Source organism: Biomphalaria glabrata, chromosome 2 (genome assembly GCF_947242115.1).
Source record: "Biomphalaria glabrata chromosome 2, xgBioGlab47.1, whole genome shotgun sequence".
Taxonomy (NCBI): Eukaryota; Metazoa; Mollusca; class Gastropoda; family Planorbidae; genus Biomphalaria; species Biomphalaria glabrata.
This window is the reverse complement of record NC_074712.1, coordinates 54,499,911-54,525,085: the sequence shown is the minus strand read 5'-3', so window position 1 is coordinate 54,525,085 and position 25,175 is coordinate 54,499,911. Positions and strand designations below refer to the sequence as shown.

General features: G+C 37.3%; 1 protein-coding gene across 1 annotated transcript; it reads right to left on the bottom strand.

The window, feature by feature from the left end:
• Positions 1 to 720: 720 nt before the first annotated feature.
• Positions 721 to 24,678, bottom strand: LOC106058464 (receptor-type guanylate cyclase Gyc76C-like). The gene is made up of 13 exons (XM_056021471.1): positions 24,568 to 24,678; positions 22,309 to 22,458; positions 18,414 to 18,518; positions 16,972 to 17,043; positions 15,086 to 15,251; positions 14,477 to 14,626; positions 10,073 to 10,253; positions 9,385 to 9,525; positions 7,496 to 7,619; positions 4,958 to 5,201; positions 3,840 to 3,938; positions 3,074 to 3,165; positions 721 to 2,327 (listed from the first exon to the last, which is right to left on the bottom strand). Exons 1-13 carry the CDS (start codon positions 24,631 to 24,633, stop codon positions 1,119 to 1,121), a joined length of 2,799 nt encoding a protein of 932 aa, XP_055877446.1. The 5' UTR covers positions 24,634 to 24,678; the 3' UTR covers positions 721 to 1,118.
• Positions 24,679 to 25,175: the final 497 nt, after the last annotated feature.

The window sequence follows — 25,175 nt, the reverse complement described above, 5'->3', positions numbered from 1 at the left end:
GCGAGATAACACAAAACTTAGGCTTAGTTCCAGCACTATCTTCTTCTTCTTATTCCATCTAGACCTTTCTCTCAGTAGATAAAAGACATAGATCAGTGAAAGGAAGAGGGAAGGGGTATGTGGGAGAAGGTTACCGTGCTGTCTTTAGGCACTCGGTAAGTACAGTTTTGCTCAAGTGGGGTGTCGAACTCTTTGTTCGAACTTAAAGTACTGAAAGCCTTCTACGCTATCAAACGAGTTGAGGGTTATAGTAAATGTATATTATTAACATCGGTATCAAGACATTTGAGGAAGTTTCTTACATATGGATAGTATAAACTATGGGGTGATATATATTTACTTACTTCAATATTTATCGGTATGAATGTACCGTTATCAACATGTTGTCAAGAGAAAATTTTATTTTTCGAAATCATTTCATAATCAAGTTTTAAAATAAAGTATTTTTATAGGCCCAATAAAACTACAATATGTAGTGTAGTATACTTATAATACTAATGATAAAAATGCTTTCAAATAACAGGAAAGTGTCAATAAACGACTTTCACTGTTTTCACCGGAACTATTCGAGTAAAGCTTCAATCGAAGGGAGATAACCAAATAATTAACATTTTGAAAACCAATGAGAGCAGCCTGTGGCTAGAGTTACTCTCCTTTATTGGGAATAAAACAGAAAGTACTATACATTGTAAATATCTCAAGAAATACAGCATATAAATTATAATAAAACAAAAACAAAATAATAAGTATTGTAATGAGGTAAACCAAGAATATGTTAAAATGTTTGCTAACACATTGGGCAAATGTTTTCATTCAAAAGTGCATTATATAGTACATATTACGATTAAGATATACTGTTTGTGTTATTGGCAATCACTGGGTTGTAGAGTTGTAAAATATGCAAATTGACGAATCCTTTTCGTCTTTATAACAAATTGTGTATATTTGTGCCTTTACATATCAACTGAAACCATTCCGATATGAAATCAAAATCAGCTCTGCTTGTTAACAATGAATCATTGGATTGCTGTTCAAGCTGGTCAGTGGAATTCTGAATAGAAATATCTTCCACCAGAAGAGTATCTTCAATTTCGAATTATGTATTTTTTTTTTATATCTTAGACAATGGAGCTGGTGAATTCTACCAAACTGCTGGATTGTATACCAGACGGCACTTCATCGTCCTGTAGCAGTAGGCAGTAATTCTCGTAGCAGTTGCTTAGCGATTCCAAAGCCATGGGGTGGATTTTGTTGCTCTTGATTTGAATGCCAGAATCTGAGGCTGTGCTTGGTGACTCGCCTCTAGGGCTGTCTTGCACGGCGAACCCGTTCGTATATTTGTGATCAAGGAGCTTTGGGAATGTGTCCTGGGACGAAACGTGGACCGAGCCACGACCTTCGAAAGCAAACTGTTCAATTGTAGGCGTGAGATCGATATATTTGTCAAGCACATGAGGTAACACTAAAGTGTCTTGAGATTTCTCAAAGGGTTGGTTCAAATTGGAAACGGAATCAGAGGAAGGCGTATCTCTGGGCGTATCTCTAGGGGTATCTCTATGTTTTGTTGCAGGGGAATGGGTAGAGAATATTCTCTCTTCAAATTCTTTTGTGGTTCCCTTTTTAAGGTTCTTTGACTTGCACTTGTGTTTCTTTTTTCCCTTAAGCCTTGGGGCTCCACAAGTCTTGCATGGAGAGAGCGAGTTCTCATTCCCCGAGGACAATGCTTTGTTCATAGAGTAATTGGACGCCTGGTCCAGGTTTGACCAGTGTAACTCTGCGTGTTTGTCAACCCACTCTCCAGTTGTCATTTCTTGGTTTCCAATAAATCCCGAGTCGCGGGCTAGAAGATTCGGTACCATGCCATTGTTTACAGAATTGTTCAATTCGGACGGATTCAAAGTTATAAGATCACCATGGGAAATGTCTGGTGTTTTCTGAGCCTGTGAAGCTGGTTCCATATTATCAACGTTCACAGCGCTAGTTAATTCAGAGAAATTGTCGCCGTTCAAGCTGTCTCTGAGAGTTTGGGAGACAGATCGCCCTCCAGCGAAAGATTCTTTGCAGAACCTCGCGCTTCTAGATTTTTTCGGGGTCCGTGTGGGACTACAGTTTTCATGGCCGGCGCCACTGTGAACTAGCGAGGATCGTAAAATGGGTAAGCGGGCGCTACCATTGGCCTCCCGTTGCTTCCCGAAAAAAATGTCATTGTGAGTCAAATCTGTGGCTGGATCCATATGCACGCCACTGTCGTCTGATATTCTGGCACGTCTCTCCCGAACTAGAGGATCCTCATCTAGTAGCCAGTAGGTGACTTGTTCACCTTTGCCCTAGAGGAATTGAATAATTGAAAAGTATCTTTACAAAATATATTAGAAAATATTTATTATTAATCTTATTCTTAATTTCTGTAAAAGTTTTTTATCGAAAGCTAGTCAATTAAAAGCATAACATTAAAAAGTACTATAGATCGTAAATTTCTATATTTTGTGAATATTTTAGAATGAATTAAAGTTCTTTAGTATAGAAATATACATTTTATAAAAAACTGTGGCAATTTTCTGGCTAAGAATATGATAAATATTTTGTTCTCATCTGACTTTAACCAAAACACCTTGAAGAGAAACAGAAATGCAATCTCGAATAATTTCCAGTTACCAAGTTCTAATGGTATGATCCCCGATAGTTGAAAACAAATGGCGACGTTTGGAAGCAATTATATTTTATTACAACATTTATGGAAATGCTGTAGCTCAGTGGTAAAGCGCTTGGTTTCCAAACCAGTGTCCAGGCCTCGAATCCTGGTGAAGTCTAGGATTTTTACTTTCGGGATCTTTAGGACACTTATGGGTCCACCCAGCACCAATGGGTACCTGACATTAGTTTTAGAAAAAGTAAAGACGGTTGGTCGTTGTGCTGGCTACATGACACGTTCGTAAACCGTGGGCCACAGAATCAGATGATCTTTACATCATCTGCCCCATAGATCGCAAGGTCTAAAAGGGGAACTTTTTTTTTCTTTTATAACAATTATACTTTAAAAAAGAGTTGTCCAGTTTTCAAGTACTCAACTGACCTTCATGGACACTGTGCCGCGCTCTATTAGGGTGTAGCCTCCAAGCTCATCCAACAGATTTTTACAGCTTTCACTGACATGAATCTTTAAGGCTGTTTAGAGAGTAAGACACATTACGTCATTGTAGAACTATTTCAAATATACACACACATATTCTCTCTCAATCACAGACACCAACCGTAACAACAATGTTAACCCTTTAAACGCGTGTGGTGGATTAGCCTCTAAACATCAGAATTGTAATTCCATTTTGTAAAACAGCTCAGCACTTTAAGGGTTAAACAAAATTTTAGACCTAATGCAACTAATAGGTCAGAAGGCTCGGCTGCTCTAGATCTTATAAATTACAAACTTTCCTTAAAAAAAAAAGGAAGGAAGTCCTTCGCGTATTCATGTGCTACTGAATATTCATGGGTTAATCTAGATGTGCATGTTAATTATAGACCTATTCTCTACTGACATTGGTGTTCCTGCCTGATACATACAAAACATTGCACGCTCTATAGACACAATAAGAAAAAAGAGCACTTCTACTCCACACACATGGACGCACACACACACACATATGGACGCACACACACACACACAAATGGACGCACGCGCACACACACACACACACAGACTGAGTCATTTTACTTTTCTACCTCTAGGTCACACATCCTTATATTCTATAAAAATGATGGGGGGGGGGGGGGGAGGGGGTTCACAAAATGGGGTAGATTTAAAAACAAAAGAGGAGGCGGGGTGAGGGGTATACGTTTCTTACCTTCACCGTTAGACTCCATTCGTGACGCAGTATTGACCGTATCACCGAACAAACAATATCTGGGCATAGTCTGGCCTACGACCCCAGCCACACAGGAACCTGGACATGGTGAAAAAAATAGTGAAGTATTAGAGGTATTTTGTTTAAAACTATAATACGAACGTAAGTTTGTGTGATTGAGCATAATTGTAAATATTATGAATACTAAAATTTTAGACACAATATCAACTATATTGCACTTCACCTATGTTGTAATAGCCATTGAGCAGTTTAGATTGAATTATCTAAAGAAAACAGATGAAAACAATCGCTAGACAGTGACTATATAGTGACGTTTGGTATTTCTAATGCAAATATCAATGGTTCCCTAACTAATACTCTGTGTTTCTTCATTGTCTCGCGTTCTTTCATTCCGTTCATTTGTTCAGCCACTGTGTACAGTTTTCACAATCAGTTCTTTCAGTTCGAAGACATTCTATGTCCTACAGAAGTGCATACATATGAATTCAAGTTTTTAATGTCGTTACTATTCCATTCCGTCGGTTTTCGTCTTTTAACCAAAAAACAAAAGATATACAAGATCTGAGCTAAATATGTCTGAAGAAAGCCCGGCACATAGATCTATTTCTACATGTGAGACCCAAGAAAATGTTATAGTCGAAAAAAAAATGTGTAGACGAATTTTTTTTTTTTGTAAGTTAAATTGACCAACAGTGGCTTCGCCTAAAAGGATGTTACAAGACATGTATATCTAGGTCTGCAGGGCCCAGCATTTTTCGACTGCGAAAAGAATACAAATATGTCACTGGCCGCATCACTGCATAAAAACGCCGAGGAGTCCCACGCAATAGCACCGATCCATTGCTGCTTCATTAGGCCTTGCTTAAAGTTTCGTAGGGCATCAGTGATCAAGGAGGAATTATGTAGGACACAAACGGATCTTTGTTGCCTTTACAAAAATAAAGACAGTAGTCTATTTTCTCATCGTATTGTTCTATCACATTGTGTTTTTAAACTATTTAGATTCTTAGTTTTCTATCACTACTTTATACCATAGCGTTAATTAATATCCTACGAATGCATATCTTTCTACAATTGAGTTTAATGTATTATCCTACCGCTGTGAATCCCTATCCTTAACATCAGGATGTCGTTGGGCCGGTGGCGTATCCTAAATTGCTTAATGGCGGTCAGAAGGGCCAGAGACATGGAAGCTATCTCCCCTGCGTGATGATTGCCATTCCTCCTGGGCAGTCCGCTGACCACCATGTAGGCATCACCAATGGTCTCCACCTTGTACACGTCATAGTCTTTGATGATGTTGTCAAACAGGGTGTACAGGTCATTCAGTAGGTCCACCACCTGGTCACACAACATGGAAACAATGAAATTTATTGCACAGGTTAATCATTAGAATCAACTTATGGTACCATCCACTTTAACATATTCAGTTGTATCAGCTCTATCATGACATTAGTCGACACTACTGTGAGGTGTGTTCTGTTTTTCAAGGTAATGAACATTCAAGATTATGTTTTATTGCCAGAGTCTTCTTTAAGCCCTCTTTCATATTTAAGTTATAAACCATAAGTCACTCTTTGGCACCAGCTCAGCTAAAGGTGTGAAAAATTGTCGCTTATGTTCATTAGTACGCCAACATAACAAGAAATGTCTTTGTACAAGTAAAGTTTCAAAACTTGTCTGAATGACAGAGGCGTAGCTATGAATTTGCCATCATTTGGGGGCCTGGAGGTGAGGGGGGCTTGACCTCTTTGTGGGGACTCTGCATTTTGCGTAATATTTAATATTTATTGTAAAAAAACACCCATTCGATGCTCCCCCTTTTTTTTTCGAGTGTAAGCTTGGGGGGGGGGATTTTCAATTTCTCCCCTTACCCCCCTCCCCAACCCAACCTAGCTACGCCTCTGCTTAATGAACAAAGGGCTGAGAGAGAGAGAGAGAGAGAGAGAGAGAGAGAGAGAGAGAGAGAGAGAGAAAGTGATAACAGTGACAAACATGACAAGACAAACAATCATGAAGATTTTAATACACGAATATTACAAACTTGTCACTGGCATCGTTAGAATTATATCCTGAATAATTATGTAATCATATATAATTATTTTATTTTAATCCCAAAATTTAAAAAGCCTGCTAATAGCTGAATTTATTTAAAATTAGTCATACTTGCACAAAAATTGTCTACACTAGGCAGAGGTTTTTTGTTTTTTTTTTAAGATTATTTAGAGGCTACTATGAACCAGTATAACAGATGTTCAGCCCAATGCATAATATGAGTGAATCCAGAATATTTCAAACTTCGTAATGTATATTAAAATAAATATTTGCATAAAATTGTTAGTAAATGCAAAAGCAGTAAATTCTTTAATTTAAAAAAAAAGGAATACAATTAATGGGACGAGAGGGTCAACATTTAAAAACGAGGTTATTTAAAGTGAAATTCAAGCATTGTGAATCAGACTCAAAGAAAAGTTCGACAATCGTTTATTTCTCGGATACAATCGTACTTAGTACTTATTTAACTCCCTTAGAAGTACTATCAATATCATTGTAATCAATTTAATCAATGACGTCATACAAATTTGAATTATTTATTTTATGAAATGAGATCAGAGGACTATTTAACATCTGCAATCTTTCTGATCAGTGAATTTGACTTTGTAATGTTAAAGTATATAATATAATACATGTAATCTACTTTCCTATCTATATACGCAATATGGAAATAGAGAAACATTCTAACACACCGATTACCCACATTGAAATAGACCCGGGGTCGGCAACCTGCGGCTCGCGAGCCACATGCGGCTCTTTGGGTGTGAAGCTGTGGCTCTTTAGTTCCATACGCAAATATTATTTATTTTATCGAAACATTTTTAAAAATATTTCTGAATCGTTTAACGAAAATTAGACGCCGATTCTATCTCTGAGCCACTTGTACTCGCCTGTCACCACACCCCTCCCCCTTGAATTTGTTTGCTCAATTGTTTGTTAGTGAAGCACAAGTTAGTATTGTAAGTAAATGTTTAACTTCTTTAGGTACTACCGAAATAAAAAAAAATAATTATCTAATAATGCCATATGTATATTATATAATTTGTTGTGAAAACACTAATTATATATGAATAAATATATTCGTTTTTTTTTCATTAAATATTGTGTGAGTACTATTTATTGTTGGTAAGAAAAAATGTAAATGTTGTGGCTCTTTAAAAACTTTAAAATTTTGTAAATTCTAATTTTTGGCTCTTCCGACTCAAAAGGTTGCCGACCCCTGAAATAGACCACTGTTTTAATATTTAGTGTTGATAAGCTCATTACATCAATACACTTTGAGGCATCCTCAAAGTCTATGTCATCAAAGATAAGAGAATTAGCAGCTGTTGTTTAGTATTTATATTGACTTCAAAATATCCTGAATAGTAGAAGCGTTGTAACCCGTCGGAAAGGCTTAAAAGTCAAAGAGTCCCTGTATCTGTGTAAAACCTTCGGTTGGACCATCCTATTCCTGTTGAAACCCGAGTAATTTGTTGAGTACCCATAAAAATAATTAATAACCATGTGAAATCAGCCTTAACGATGCTTCTAATGGTATCAGTACCAAAGGTATACAAACACAGATCTGTGTGGCTCACCTGTAGCGGCGTACTCTCAGAGGACATAGCAGTGAAACCACAGATGTCACTAAAATAAATTGTCACACTATCAAAGGCTTCTGGGACGACTGGCTGACCACGTACCAACTGAGCAGCGACACTCCTGCACACAGTCAAATTGAAATTTTGTTTTTAAATGGATTGGGTCTCAAACAAACACAAAAAATACAAAGATGCTAGCACAATTTTCTCGTGAGGTCGTTGGTTATGTCATATTTATGTCAATTTTGTCATATTTAATGTCAATTCTGTCATGTTTTATGTCAATTCTGTCATATTTTATGTCAATTCTGTCATATTTCATGTCAATTCTGTCAACTGTTTAAACATGTCTGCTGATTCGGAACTGTTAAACTCAAGATATTAGACTAGAAGAAAGTGAACACTTCCTTCTTGGTCACTTTGATCATTTCAAATAAGACTTTATCCTCCTCATTGAGTTTCATTTTGAATTGTCAAGAAAAACAACTTTTACCCCAAGGTTTCTCGTGTCTGTTTATAAACCCCACTGAAGAATTCTTTTTAATTTCATGGGGATAGAGAGAGGGGAAGAGGGAGGAGGTAGAGGGAAAGGTGAAGGCCACTCATACTTTACTCAATCACTGTTGTTCACATGTCTGGGAAGCTCATCTGTAAGTAGTAATTACACGGCGGACCATTCTAGTGAATGTTGAATATAATTGGTGTCTTAACTGTGTCACTTTCATTGACGTCATTTGTTTCTGCTAAAAGTCTACGAGTGTTACACATTTGTCCACGGTTTAAAAAAAATAAAAATTAAAAAAATATCAGTCTCCTCCGTAGTTAGTCAAGAAAAAATTGCATATAACTTAAGTTTAGAAATAGTTGTGGTTGCATAGAAGTGTCTTATTACATTTGGCATGAAAAAACAAAATCTAAATAAATTATTCAGCAGAACATGCCTAGGGTCTCTTTTTGTATTTACATTGTACATCTATTGTTCAATAAATCTAGTAAATAAATGAGGAGAAAAGGGAGATAACATTCTCTTTCTAAACGAAAGTTTTAGAGTAAATGTACTTGAGAACATTAAATTAAACAAGATTGAAGATCTGTTCTCGTATGTGAACTAGGGTAGATAACTCTTCCTTGTTTCTGAAAGATATAGATCAAAAGTGCATCTGCTAGAGTTGAGTTACCGTCCGTGAGATTATCTCATCTAAGTACAGCCTGTCATTGCACAGTGCTACTAGTAGGCTTCATCCTTTTAGGGCCTACATACTTAGCGATTAAAAAGTAACATAAAGCCTGTATTTCTAATAAAGATGTAGAGTTCAGTGTATACATGCATATTAATACATTATCAAACTTAACACAATGACTTAGAGGACACCTAGAAATGGATGCCCATCATATGATATAGAATTTGTGGGCCAAATAGCATAGAAATGCCCGGGCCGATTTTGACACTCAGTCCGCCCCTGACCTCATGTAACTACATGTAGACTGCTTAGATTTTGTCGACATTGACCTCATGTATACTACATGTAGACTGCTTAGATTTTGTCGACATTGACCTCATGTAACTACATGTAGACTGCTTAGATTCTGTCGACATTGACCTCATGTATACTACATGTAGACTGCTTAGATTCTGTCGACATTGACCTCAAATTTATACTACATGTAGACTGCTTAGATTTTGTCGACATTGAGCTCATGTAAACTACATGTAGACTGCTTAGATTTTGTCGACATTGACCTCATGTATACTACATGTAGACTGCTTAGATTTTGTCGACATTGACCTCATGTATACTACATGTAGACTGCTTAGATTTTGTCGACAGATCGCAGTTTGCTTCTAACAAGTGGGGTACCAAATGTTAACTCCAAGAGACACTCACGAAGGCAACATTCGATGCAGAAGCGTCTCTGTCTTCTTCTTCTCCTCATGCAGCTCCACTGTCCTCTCCGCCACCACAGACTCCAAGTTGTTGGCGTATTTCTCCATCATCATCATCATGTTGTCAAATATGTTGGACCGCCTGGAAAAGTTAAAGTTCAAATGTATAGTTTTAAACATCTATGACCTCAATGTGTAAAGAATGTAATGTATCAATAATCTTTCACAACGTAGCTGTCCGAGCAGAGACATTCCAATTAGAGAGTTGTACACAATTAATAATAATTATTTAATTTACATAGCGCTGTTAACAAACATTATAAAGGTTACGTGTTCTTTGACTATGAGGACATAGCAAATAGAGATAAGAAAGTAAGAACTCTTATTCAAAACATTGATTTAGCGATATATTTCAAATACTCATCTCTATGTTTACGGTTATTCTTCATTTAATAACAAAAAAGTACACATAAAGCTGTATTATGTAAATGTGAAAATAGTAGAATATTTAACCAGTGGATGTTTGTGTTTGTGTGTTTGTTTCCGTTGATTTAGTTGAGGACAAAACTCTCATGTTTGTGTGTTTGTTTCCGTTGATTTAGTTGAGGACAAAACTCTCATGTTTGTGTGTTTGTGTCTGTCATTTCATTATTCCTATTCACATCCGTTTAAAGAAGACCATTACTTACATTCCTTTCTGCATAAATCTCAAATTTTTCCTGCAAGTCTTGAAGTCCGGCCTCAGGTCTGGTTCTTCATCCCAGCAAGCGACTAGAGTGGTCAGTATTGCACTATCACAGTTTAGCTCAGAGATGCTTGGCCTGAAGGGTACCCCATTGATTGGGCCATCTTTTACACGCTGGACTATCTCTGCCGAAAAAGAGAAAAAAGTTCTTATTTTTTTCAAAAGCTTCGGAAAAGCTTCTTTGAAAAGAGAAGTAGGATAATACTAGCTGATTAACTTTTTTCATGTAAAGATCTTCCATTCCATGTAAATATTTTAAAATTTTTGTTTAAAATGACACAAAAATGTTTTTAGCGGCCCCCGAAAGGGGAAAAGACGCTATTAGTTTTGTGCGAAATGTCTGTCCGTCTGTCCGTCTGTCCCGTTTAGATCTCGTAAACTAGAAGAGATAATGAAAATCCGACTTTCCAATATTTTAGACCATTCAAAGTTCTGATGCAACGGCTACTTTTTTTTTCCTGAAAGCGAAAATTCTAATTTTTAAAATCAATTATGCAAGCAGTTTTTTTATAAGAAAAAGCTAATTAGTATGCATTATATGTTAGACCTAATTTAGGACGAATAGTAATCTTATAAATATCATTTTCGTAAACATTTAGCGAATTTTTTTTTTTTTTTTTTTTTTTTTTTTTTTTTTTTTTTTTTTTTTAGGATTAGAATATGAGATTCAAAACAATTAACTTATTTAGTTCGAACCGAGGGTCCCGGGTTCGAATCCTGGTGAAGACTGGGATTTTCAACTTCTGAGTCTACCCAGCTCTAATGGGTACCTGACATTAGTTGGGGAAAAGCAAAGGCGGTTGGTCGTTGTGCTGGCTACATGACACCCTCGTTAACCGTAGGCCACAAAAACAGATGAACTTTACATCATCTGCCCTATAGACCACAAACTAGTTAGGCCAGGTTCACATGTAACTTTACATTCACTTTCACGTATCCTTTGATCTGCGGGACGGTTGGGGCACTACACAAGATCTGTTAACCTTCTTTCTCCATTCTTATCTCTCATTTGTCTTTGATATAATTTCATTCGGATGTTCTTTCTGAAAATATTGAAGCCTACTTGGGTGGACCACTGGTCGTGCGGTTTGCGCGCTGGACTGTCGTTTGGATTTATCGACGATCGAAGGTTCAAACCCTGCCTGCTCCCATCCCCCGTCGACCTCCTGCTGGAGGTTTGGACTAGGAAGTAAACTATCTAAAACATTTTACTTCGGGGGCCGATTTTGAGTTTGTGTTTCCACACAAACTGTCTTTTGTAACCTTGTTTAAATATATTTTACTGTTTCTATATTTTTTATAATAAAATCTATTTGCCAATTAACAAAGGGGTTAGGGTTCAAATCCCGACTCCAGCAGAGTTGTGTTTGCTAAAGACAGCCCAGAAGCCTTCTCCCAAATACCCCTCTCCCTCCAAATGTTCTACAAAAGAGATTAGAACGCACTGAACATGCTGTAAGCAGAAAGATTCGCTAAACAAAATCAATTTTATAACGGCTTTGTCTGCATTAGACGTGACATAATATATATGTCGCGTATATTAGTCATGTGACACATTGCGCTAATCTGTAGCATTCAGAATCTAAGTTGTTACCATGACTTTATATTCCTGGTTTTAATGTATTTGTATGTAACTATTTACTTACAGTCTTACATTAGGAAACAAGAAATTAAACTCAAATACTGGTTTGTTTTTTATAAGGATATTAAACCTAGATTCAATTCTAAAAAGAATCTGGGCCAAATCTTTGTCTTAAAGGGGAGATTTCTTGTGTTATTTTAAATCTTAATCTCGAAGTACGAATTTTACCACTAATGAAAAAAAAAATATTTTCAGGAATGTGTCTGAAGCTCAACGTCTGCTGGTCATGTACAGTTTTTGTTTTGTCAGGCAGAAACGTGATGTATACAGACTTCGTGTAAAGTGACATGTGCTGAGAGAGTGTGTGATTAACTCTATCCAATTAGTCTATTGTTTGTATTGTTGTGAAGGCAAAGGTAAGGGTCAGAGGTCATGAACGTTTTCAAATCAGGAAGTCAATGTTACCAAACATTTCTCTATCTTTAATATTGGTCTTTAATGTAGGCCAAATAATGTAACTGTTATAATCATTTCGGAATAGATCGACTGCAGGATTCAAACTCATGATCTTGACTCGGAATCAAGGTGGCCTGCTATAAAAGGCATGGTAATTGCTTGTTTTCAAAGCATCCACCCCATATTTTTTACTACGCATGGTCATGTGGTAATGGTCCTGAATTAGAAACCTTACCGCTACCGTAACCATCTCCTGCCGTCCTACAGGTGATCTGGACAAGACGTACTATGTTTCAGTTCTGAACGAACCTTGGAACCCGACAAACAAACAAACACTCTCTAGTGGAGCATATCAATACATTGCAAACAAATACCAGAAATGAAGTGCTCTTGACTAGTGGCCCTGGTGGAGTGTTTATGTGTTCAGCACTAGAATCTTGAGACGTGAACACGTGGACATTGGACATTTGCATATTTCGAGTGCTCATAGTCTCTCTGTCTCCCGGGGGAAGAAATCGGAGATATTCATTGGGTGCACCTGTACATATATTACATATGTACAGAAACAATCGTCCGTTAGTATTTTCTTTGTACACCTGCATATGTTCTCTTCACTCGGTTCTGTAATGATTTGCTTAGATGTAGCCACAACATTCCCTATTGACTATTAGAATGTCAAAGTACGAAGGGTTTTGTTGTGTTCCCTGACCCCGAATTGACTCGAATTTACCAGTGCGTAATTCAAACAGAGCTGAGATGACTAATAAAATACCAACAAGACCTAGAAGACAGTTGACCAGGAAATATAATCGAGATCTTCAGACAGTCTGAAGCGCGCTCTGGTGTTCCACCATTACGATTGTTTTATGTTTTACAAAATAGTAAAATTTTAAATTTTAAATAGTTAATTAATAATAATCCACAAATACAACGGATGACCGTTTCAAATACGGACGTAATTTAATTGAAATTGTATGTAATTGTAGCGGCCCCTTAGGCTTTCATGCTGCTCGAGCGTCGACCGTCTGTCACGTTTCGATCTTGAAAACAAAAAAGCGCTACGGGAAATCCGATGTCACCATCGCCTGAACCGTGATTGAGATAGCTATCACTTCTACTTCTGATGTTTTCAAAATAAGTTGTATTTTAAATAAAATATACAATAAACCTGGTACAGTAATACTATTTTTAGCTGTCCAAATAACTTAATATTTTTGTCATTTGTTAGAATATAATTTAATATATATAATATTTTCATGTTTCTCAAAAGAATGTCGTTCCTATGAAGTTAAATATCTCTTTTTAAGACTGAACATCCCATGAAGCCCAAATTTGAATGTAGTCAAAAGTTACATATACTCATTGAATGTTTAAAATGCAATAATATCATGTATTCTTTGTAAGGATATACGTTGAATTTTTTTAACAGAATTTATAGAATAGCTGGAATTAAATTGCAGTCATAAGCAGGCGTTAATGCATTTAAAATTATTTTTAAAAAAATGTGTGAGAATAAGAGATACCAATGAGTTTTTAAAACAATACTTCCTTTATTTCGCTTTGTTGTTGTTTTAACATAAGATAAGAGATAAGATAAGATAATTTTGTTGGCCCATTCAAATGGAAATTTAGTTTGACTACAATAGTCTGCTGTTCTTTTAATAAGAGTTCTACTCGTTCGATATTTTATGATTTTTTAAACATTAACACCCTTGTGAAACGTGCATGAGTTTCAGTTTATTTGTACAAGTTATACAAGGTAGGGAAACAGGGCCGGTCCTACATGTTGCGGTGGCCTAAGACCGGTCCTGTAGGGAAACCTGCTTACTGTCCAAGCGTCAAAAGTCATATTTATAAATGAAAAAATAGTTCATGGATGCATGTGTCTACACTCTTGCCTATGTGCCATCCATGTAATAAAGGAATACTTCTGTTTTGACACAGAAACCTATGTCTGTTAGAAAGAGAGAATGAGAGAGAGAGAGAATGAGAGTATGAGATAGAAAGTATTTTAATAAAATTCTTGTTTTAATAAATAACTACACACAATGAAGCGATCATTTTTATAACATCCCCACCCTACACCCACCCTACTCCCACCCTACACCCGATTATACCTCAAGAGAATGGGGCAAAAGAGGAGTCTAAGAGGGAGTTAGAGTAAGGCACAGAGAGGGAGCTAGGAAAGAGGAAGAGAGCTAAACTTGACTAGACATATATTTTCTACTTTCACTTTCAGTAACAGAACAGAAGAATTCAACTGAATCTTGTTTGTACACGTACACATTGTATCTGTAGTAACATACATACCTTTAGGGGTTAAGTGACAATCTCCATAGCAACCGTTTCTGTTTAGAATTTCGTGCAGGACTATGCCAAAAGAGTAAACGTCCCCTTTTTGTGTCCCTTGTGGGGGTGGTTTGTACAGTCGAAGCAGCTCAGGGGCAGTCCACAAGAATCCTGTTTTGTAAATAAAAACAACTTCTAAATATTTACCTGCTTAGAAAAAATGATTTGAAAATCTTGATTGTCCAAACACATGGTCTTACAGTGCAAGCTTTTTATTTTAAAGTCCTCCTGACATTATTTGGGGAAAAAGTTCACCCATCTCTAATGAGTAAATGAATTTTAATTGGGGAAAGTTAAAGTCGTTGTTCTGGCTACACAACACCCTTGTTAATCATGGGCCACATAAAGAGATGACCCTTACATCATCTGCCTAATAGATTGCTAGGCCTGGAAAGAGGAACCTTACTTTGACAAACAAACTACGAGCATAACAAGCTAGTTAAGTTTGTTTTTTTTTTTTTGTTGCTGTTGTAGTTTTTTTTACTAGATCATGTTTGGACCTACAGACAAACACTTTGTTCCTTTCCTATACAATGAAAACAACCTTGACATTGACCCCACGCGACTCACTTTTGTAATTGGCGTGCTCGCCGTGGTAGGGCAGCTCTTGTTTGGACTTGAACTTGCACAGCCCGAAGTCTGAGATTTTGATGACCCATCGGCTGTCCACCAGACAATTTGAAGACTTGAGGTTACCGTGAGACACCACTGCTGAACTGTGTATGTAGATCATCCCCTAAAACAGGAAATGTCTATATTAGGACCAGACTATAATTATCAGGGTGAACTATTTAGCAATAGACAATCACATTTCTACTCACTTCTGTTTGTAGCAAAACAGGGGACAGGAAAATTTACTTTGTTTTTTTAGTTGGCAGTAATACAGCGTCCTTGACATTATATATTTTGTCTATTTCTAAATCTTTACCAATCTTTATTCTTTTCAACATTTTTCATTTTGTGCCTTTACTTCTCCCCACACATTTCCCTATATCGCTTTCTTTTCTTTTCTCTCTCACTATATCTTATTGCTTCAAGAAAAAATGTTTTTTGAATGTAAAGCAGATACAAAATGTAAACAAAGAACAACCCTCAAGTTCTGAAAAGAGGTTCCTCTATTAACAATTTGTACATGGCTCCAACATTCCTAAGTCTGGGCCTGAGAGGGTCCTCTATTAACAATTTGTACAGGGCTCCAACATTCCTAAGTCCGGCCCTGAGCAAACATACAATGTCATTAAGTTAACTTAACGTCTCCAGGTCATGTCAAGCAGATCTCACAGCAAGTCAACGACAAGAACGACCAACAGAAATATCTTATCTTATAAAATGTTGACGTTACTTCCAAAAAGATTATAATTACGTCCTACACGTGTTACTTGATCAATCTAGTCATATAGGTCAATCAATGACCCATACTCTGCAAAGTCGTTGGTTTTGCTCGCTGATACAGAATTAATTTTGTCCCGCCGGAAAAAAATTTACAACCAAAAGTCAGAAGTCATACTTTTCAACCAGGCTACTTTTCTAGACATAGTCTTCCAACCCATGACACGCAATTTAAATATCGCACTCCAGCCCTGAATGCTGCAAATTATATTTCTTCTTAATAAAAGCTATTTTTAAATATTTCAGAAAACACTTGGATATATTCAATAATCTTTTTTTGCTATCCTGCTATACACTTCATATGTTTTTAAACATAAACATAAACAAAATAGTCACTAGATTTCATGGACACATTTCCCAAACAGACTTTTCATAATTTATAAATTCTATTTTATACTCAGTAATCACTTTGTTACTGTTTCGATACACTCTGTCTGTGATATCCTCAATCATGTGTGTTCTCAAGTCATGTTAGCTACTGGTGGTATACACTGTCTAATACACATAACAATCAAAAGTATGCTTTCGTCCTTTCTTTACCCTCTCTCTCTCTCTCTCTCTCTCTCTCTCTCTCTCCCCACACACACTCGCGCACACACACAAACACACACACACACAAAGACCAATAAAGGAATTCATTGTTTAAGAAAGCCAAGAACCAAAACTCTTGTAGTGTCTTAATGAAAATCAAAGTGCACATTCATTCCCCTTGATACGAGTCTACATACTGCTGAGTTTAATTCTAGATCAATACACTAGTCAGACAGAGCCTTAGCGGATACCCAAAGTACATCGTTTGAGCTACATAAACTTGTTTTCTCCCGCCACAGTATCAAAGTAATTAATTAGTCTTATATTTGCATGGCCAGACACTGACCAGTACTTTCTGGCCATAATAGAACAATAGCACCGGTCAGAGACCACCCAGTCAAGATTGATGTGACCCGAGGCACGTACAGACGTGAACCTATCCCCCGCCGTGTCAGTATTACACAACAATATGTGCATCTAGCACGTCCTCTCTAAGACCTGCTTTGTCTTGTGTTACCAGTGGGTCTGTGACTTACCTTGAGAATGTCCGAGACAATGGACGCAATGAACATTTCGTCCAGTTTTAAGTCACTGTTCTCTAGAATGTCCTGAGGGAAAAAAAAAGGGGGGAGGTGCGGGAAGAGGTTTATTAATAGAAATGAAAGAAGAACTTTGATAGCAGAAACGTCCGAAATTTAGATCTTTATTTTTGACTGAGTTCTTGGTGACCACTGAGACGCCAATACAAACGAGAACCCGGGCTCCTCCGCTGTGATAGCGTCCACCTTCTCATTATATTTAGGTTTTAATTGCAAAGACTCGTCAATGACGGGACATTGTCGGGAGTCGGGACATAGATGGGACAATGACGGGGCAATGTCGGGACATGGACTGGGCAAACACTGGACAATGAAAGGACCAGTCTGGCCAATGACTGTGCATTGACTGGACAATGACAATACAACGACGTAACGTAGATTGGACAATGACTGGACAAGAAATGGGCAGCACTGTGTGTCTGTACATATTTAAACTGTAGATTTTCGAAATTTCGGCTAATTTTGTTAAAACCATCAACAGAAACATAAGAAGTTATTTTTTTAGAACTTTTCCTTTTGTGTCTAACCTCTCTGTACTTATTTTATTTATTGATCCAACATCTTTTAGATGTACTTTGTAACGAATTTGGAAGTACTTTTAATTGTGAGCATTGTAATGTGCTTTGTAGTCTGTAACATTATTTATTATGTTGTACTCTGTATTGTACTTTGTTATGTACTTTTTATGTACTTTGTTATGTACTTTGTATTGTACTTTGTTATGTACTTTTTTTATGTACTTTGTTATGTACTTTGTATTGTACTTTGTAATGTACTTTTTATGTACTTTGTTATGTACTTTGTTATGTACTTTTTTATGTACTTTTTTATGTACTTTGTATTGTGCTTTGTTATGTACTTTTTATGTACTTTTTAATGTACTTTGTTATGTACTTTTGTATGTACTTTGTTATGTACTTTGTTATGTAATGCACTTCGTTGTGTACTTCGGCATACCCCAGCATTGAATTTATTTCCATTTTGTTTCCAACAAAGCAGCCACAGACTTCACAAGTAAGTCAGTAACATACCAATAGAGTGAGGACTGTTAATTACAGTAAACACGCTAAAATGACGCAACGCAGTAAGTCATCTAACGCTTAATTAAACAATTGAACAGTGTGCTGTGGACACATCTATAGATGCTGGTACAGTACCCGCATTTATAGACGTTGTCTGTCTGTAGATGGGACGTCAATTAGATAAGACCAATAGTATAAGTAACATCTAGAGATGTAACATTGCCTATAGATGAGAAGTCTTTTACAGTACAATGGACGCAGTCTACAAATGTTTCGCCTTAAAGAGTTATAAATAAATTCAAATATTCATTAAAAAAATTACCTGTCTAAACAGGTAACTTAATTATATTTCCTTACCTCTAGACTGCCCTTTGAGCAGTACTCAGTCACAATGTGTGTCATACCTGGCTCGATGGTGGCCCCAATAAACTGGACAATGTTATCGTGACGTAGGTCTCGCATCTTAATAAAAGAAACATTTCATATTAAACCCAAAATTTAAATTGTTTTAATTTTATAACTTGTTAGTTTAACAAAAAAAAATTTATATTTCATTAAATATTCTTTGTCAAGATGTTAAGATGTCAGGAGATGTCAGGAGATGTAGGAGATGTCAGAAGATGTCAGGCGATGTCAGGCTCTTTGCCAAATAAAGGTTTTTTTTAACACAGGTTATTTGTGGATATCAACTTCAAGGTTTTCTAGACCATGACACACCGAAGCAGATATCATTTTTTTTCGTTAATCATTTTTGACAAATCTTTTCCATTGATTAAGTCGAACATCTTTATCCCATTCCTTCTTGGTTCAGCTTTTGTTAATCCAGCAATTAATTGAACAATAAATAGGAAACACGATATTACATTCCATATCAGCACCGATCACCATCTTTTATCAGCACCAATAGACATCTTTTATCAGCAGCGATCACCATCTTATTACAGCACCGATCACCATCTTATATCAGCACCGATCACCATCTTATTACAGCACCGATCACCATCTTATTACAGCACCGATCACCATCTTATATCAGCACGATCACCATCTTATTACAGCACCGATCACCATCTTATATAAGCACCGATCACCATCTTATATCAGCACCGATCACCATCTTATTACAGCACCGATCACCATCTTATATCAGCACCGATCACCATCTTATTACAGCACCGATCACCATCTTATTACAGCACCGATCACCATCTTATATCAGCACGATCACCATCTTATTACAGCACCAATCACCATCTTATATCAGCACGATCACCATCTTATATTAGCACCAATCACCATCTTATTAGCACGATCACCATCTTATATCAGCACGATCACCATCTTATATCAGCACCGATCACCATCTTATTACAGCACCGATCACCATCTTATATCAGCACGATCACCATCTTATATCAGCACCAATCACCATCTTATTCAGCACCAATCACCATCTTATATCAGCACGATCACCATCTTATATCAGCAACAATCACCATCTTATTCAGCACCAATCACCATCTTATATCAGCACGATCACCATCTTATATCAGCACCAATCACCATCTTATATCAGCACGATCACCATCTTATATCAGCACGATCACCATCTTATATCAGCACCAATCACCATCTTATATCAGCACAATCACCATCTTATATCAGCACGATCACCATCTTATATCAGCACCAATCACCATCTTATTCAGCACCAATCACCATCTTATATCAGCACGATCACCATCTTATTACAGCACCGATCACCATCTTATATCAGCACGATCACCATCTTATATCAGCACCAATCACCATCTTATTCAGCACCAATCACCATCTTATATCAGCACGATCACCATCTTATATCAGCACGATCACCATCTTATATCAGAACAAATCGCCATCTTATATCAGCACCAATCACCATCTTATTCAGCACCAATCACCATCTTATTCAGCACCAATCACCATCTTATATCAGCACGATCAACATCTTATTCAGCACCAATCACCATCTTATATCAGCACGATCACCATCTTATATCAGCACGATCACCATCTTATATCAGCACCAATCACCATCTTATTCAGCAGCAATCACCATCTTATATCAGCACGATCACCATCTTATATCAGCACGATCACCATCTTATATCAGCACCAATCACCATCTTATTCAGCAGCAATCACCATCTTATATCAGCACGATCACCATCTTATATCAGCACGATCACCATCTTATATCAGCACCAATCACCATCTTATTCAGCACCAATCACCATCTTATATCAGCACGATCACCATCTTATATCAGCACCAATCACCATCTTATTACAGCACCGATCACTATCTTATATCAGCACCAATCACCATCTTATATCAGCACCAATCACCATCTTATTCAGCAACAATCACCATCTTATATCAGCACCAATCACCATCTTATATCAGCACGATCACCATCTTATATCAGCACCAATCACCATCTTATTCAGCACCAATCACCATCTTATATCAGCACCAATCACCATCTTATATCAGCACCGATCACCATCTTATATCAGCACGATCACCATCTTATATCAGAACAAATCGCCATCTTATATCAGCACCAATCACCATCTTATATCAGCACCGATCACCATCTTATATCAGCACGATCACCATCTTATATCAGCACCGATCACCATCTTATATCAGCACCGATCACCATCTTATATCAGCACCGATTACCACCAGCATCCATGGCCATTTATTATCAGTGTCAATTGCAATCTATAGTCAGCATCGATCTTTATCTATTATGAGCATCGATTTCCATCTATTAAACGCATCGATATCCTTTTTATATAAGCTTCGATTTCCATCTGTTATACGCATCGATCAATTGACTGCTGTAGCTGTTTGGTGAATTCTAGTTTGTCTCTAGCACGACGCAATATCTCTGTACGATGTTATGAATAAAACTTCACATAGAAAATATTTCCTTTTTTAAAATAGTGTTTTTTATAAAAAGACTGAATCTCCAAGTCTGTTACGTAAAAACTCTATACATACGTTATGTTAATGTATTTAAAGCTCGGGTTTCTAAAAAAAAAAAGAAAAAAAAAGATAAAGTTATCAACAAAACAGCAACTCTAAACTACAAGCCTATTTCTTTCTGGTATTTACTTTGTATTCATCAATACGTTTTTCTCGTTCTTTAAAGATAATGATTTAAAATGTTCTTATTTAGTAGAAAACAAAAACTTACTTCTTGGTGTTAAACTTAACATTAGTTGTTTTTTTTCAATTCAATGTTGACAACTCTTCAAAATTAGAACATTCGTTTCTCCATGACAAAAGCTGCGGTCAGAGGTCTACTGACATGGCCAACACGGTGAACAATGGTGACATATGGCCAACACGGTGAACAATGGTGACATATGGCCAACACGGTGAACAATGGTGACATATGGCCAACACGGTGAACAATGGTGACATATGGCCAACACGGTGAACAACGGTGACATATGGCCAACACGGTGAACAACGGTGACATATGGCCAACACGGTGAACAACGGTGACATATGGCCAACACGGTGAACAACGGTGACATATGGCCAACACGGTGAACAACGGTGACATATGGCCAACACGGTGAACAACGGTGACATATGGCCAACACGGTGAACAACGGTGACATATGGCCAACACGGTGAACAACGGTGACATATGGCCAACACGGTGAACAACGGTGACATATGGCCAACACGGTGAACAACGGTGACATATGGCCAACACGGTGAACAACGGTGACATATGGCCAACACAACGATAATCGGCCATTACTTCTTTCAACGTATTTCAGATACCCATTACAGTTAGCTTGACTCAGGAAGACTTGAAAATCAGCCAGGCGTTCGATCCTCACGATTTGTAGACCATAATTTTATAGTTATCCTTTTAGACATCCTACAACTTATCAGACTATAACTTCAGTACTATCATTGCCGACATGCTAGTAGGAAACTTCCGCAGCCAGGCACACATCGAGATAGTCAGACAAAAAGTAACTTTCTTAAGTCACTACCACACACACACACACACACACACATGCACAAACAAAAAAGAAAAAATCCTGTAGTCACAAACCACCACCCCAATACAAGAGAGAGAGAGAGAGAGAGAGAGAGAGAGACAGACAGAGGAAGAGAGAGAGAGAGAGAGAAAGAGGGAGGGGAAGAGAGAGAGAGAGACATTCTGCCTACTCACCACTTTCAGCTCCAATTTGATCTCCCTTGATGACGTATCGATGGTCTTCTTTTTGACTGGCTTCAGGGCCACCAACGTCCCTTTGTAAACGCCCATCTTGGTGAAGCGTTGCTCTTGATCAGGTCCCAAACTTAAACTGCTGCTCTGAGGCTGTGTGCATGTGGAATAAAGGTCAAGGTAAACACAGACAGCAGACGATCAGCAAACAAGTGGGGGGGGGGGAGAGAGAAAATAATTATATTTTCAAAAACGTTTTCGAGTGGTATCCGAATTGAGAACTGATCCGACGGAAAATCGTTTAGAAATGTATCAAATAAACGCCCAGTCTTGGTATTTATGTTGGAGTTGGGTGTTTTTTTTAACAGCGTTTGTTGTTTTTAGAATGAAATTTGGAAGGTGTTCACTGAAATTTTAAAGGATTTGTTTTTTAAGTTTTAAATTGTAAACTTATGTTTTAGAACTGGTATTTAATAATATTTTTTTAACTTATATCAGCAAAAATATTGATGCATTCATTTAGTTTCTAGTGGTGCAACAGTCGGGTCTCTGTCGAGAACCAATTATAGTGAATGCATTCCATTCAAGACATCAATCTAGCTCTGTCGGCATCTAGCGAAGAGCACCCACTTGTACCACTCCGCCAGGAAACTTGTCTCTTGGCTTGTAGATCTAGATCTATTTAAAGTATAAGCAGTGAAATGTACACAAGATCTCAAGTCTCATAAGTTTAGATTTCACTGATTGGCTGGGACAGTAGACAGAGTTGAGTGGGTTGAGTTGCAGTTTCCTAACGAGGCCAGTCTTTGTACATATTCAAAGTACATACATAAAGCAAGAGAAATAGAGCTAGAACAATCTTGTAATGAAACTCTCCCAGTGTCTGTAAAAAAAAACCCGTAAAGTATCCTCTTTCAGACCTTGCGATGTTTGCCTGGTCGTGCGGTATGCGCTCTGATGGTCCCGGGTTCATATTGTGCCCTCTCCCCTGTTGTCCTGCGTAAAGTTTAGACTAGGAAGTAGATTATCTTCAACTCTGAAGGAACATCCGAAACATGTAAATGAAACATTTTTCGCTATATGGGGCAGATGATGTTAAGGTCATTTGTTTCTTAGGCCGATGGTTTACTAACGAGAGTGTCATGTGGTAAGCACAACGACTAACCTCCTCTTCTTTCCCGACCTAATGTCAATAATGTTGGGTGGACTAAAGCATGATGTAAAATCCCGAAATTAAAAATCACAGCTTTCACGAGATTCGAACCAGAAACTTCTCGGCCACCACGCCAAATGTCTGTGGGTGTAGTTAGTTTTGAAATAGTTCTTCCCGTGTGGTGCCATGTGAAGTGCACATTTTCAAACTAGTAACTTGATCGTTGGTTGGTTATTAGTGGATAGACCACGTTAAAGAAATATAAAACAGCTAACGTAGCAACTTGATCTCAGGATGTTAGTAAATTTGAGAACCCCGTTTATAGACATTTCCTCTAGAATACCAAATGTATTACAAAATAGTATTTCCTTTAATTCAAACCTAACACAGTGTGAATTGAACCCACACATTAGTGAACTTAGCGCAAACCAAATGCAGCAATTTTTTTTGTTGGATAATAAATGGCGATAAAAGAAAGGGGGGTATAACTCAGCACAGACTAGCCGAAGTACAGGTCTAGGGAGTCCCATGTTTGTAACCTGCACAGTCAGTGATGGATTTACCAATAGGCAATATTAGCTACAGCTTAGGACCCTTACTTGATTGGGTACCTCCCAAAATGGTTCCAGGGTTGTTTTAATCAATATCAAGAAAGAGCTACGGACAAAGTGCATTATATTGATAACGTGAGGCCTCATTTCTAAAATAGCATAGGGTCTTGTCAGGACTAAATCCGGCTCTGTGAATGGTAACGTACGCACATTACGCACAACAGCAGGGGTTCTGTCCAGGGCTTTTGCAAGAGAAGAGTTGAGCCCCAACAAACCCTCCCTCTAATGAAGCATCATGGTGATGACACAGCTCACAATGTGAATTGGGAATTTTTGTTTAAAAAATAAAAAAAAAATAAAACAAAATTCATTGGTACCAATACATTAGTAAAAAGTAAAAGCAAAATCATTTTCGCTCCGAAAAAAGAAAATCATCTTCAAACAAATATTGTTTAGTCAGTGTCCTATTTGAATCACAAACATCAGACTATTGGCTATATTTGCATTGGAAAGAACAGCTTGTTAACAAACTTGGTCAAACACAACGTCTCTACTTACCCCGGTTGTGCCCAGCATCGAGAGGGCAGATATGGCTGCTTCCGGTTGTAGATGAATGTCCTTCATATCAATTTTCCAAATAAGACTAGCCAGGGCCTGCTCATAGCGCCAGTTCCTGTTTGTTGAAGTCAACAAAATCAAACTTTATCAATAGCTTTCAAATACATTTTAGACATGATTTTGTAGGGCGAGTCTCTAATGTATAAAATACGTAGAGCACTCTGGTTCAATCTTTTTTAACAAAGCTTTATATCAACTCACTCTGTCTGTCTGGTAAAAAGTTTGTACACGTTATTTCTCCCACATCCAATCTCAGATTAAGCTGAAATTTTGCACAATTATTTCTTTTACCTGACAACAGAAGAATCAATTTTTAAAAATTATTTTTAGTATCTCGAACAAGGGAAAAAATTGAACTAGACAAATGTGGTGGTATAAGTTAAATTAGTTCCCTTGAGGAGTTTTGAGACCTGAGTGAACATTTTTTATGCATTTAAAAAACATTCTTATAAACATTCCTTAAGGTACCCCTTTCTCACCCCCCCACACACTTTCCCAACTGATCCAGACAAGTGATAGGATCACAGTACATTGAGAAAGTGATAGGA

Bases quoted from the DNA above. Each gene is read 5' to 3' on its own strand.
- LOC106058464 (XM_056021471.1), bottom strand. From the start codon at position 24,633: ATGAAGGACATTCATCTACAACCGGAAGCAGCCATATCTGCCCTCTCG. The intron at 10,254-14,476 runs GTATGTATGTTA...CTTTTTCGGCAG, and splicing joins TTGTCACTTAACCCCTAAAG to AGATAGTCCAGCGTGTAAAA. The intron at 9,526-10,072 runs GTAAGTAATGGT...TAACTTTTCCAG, and splicing joins AGATTTATGCAGAAAGGAAT to GCGGTCCAACATATTTGACA.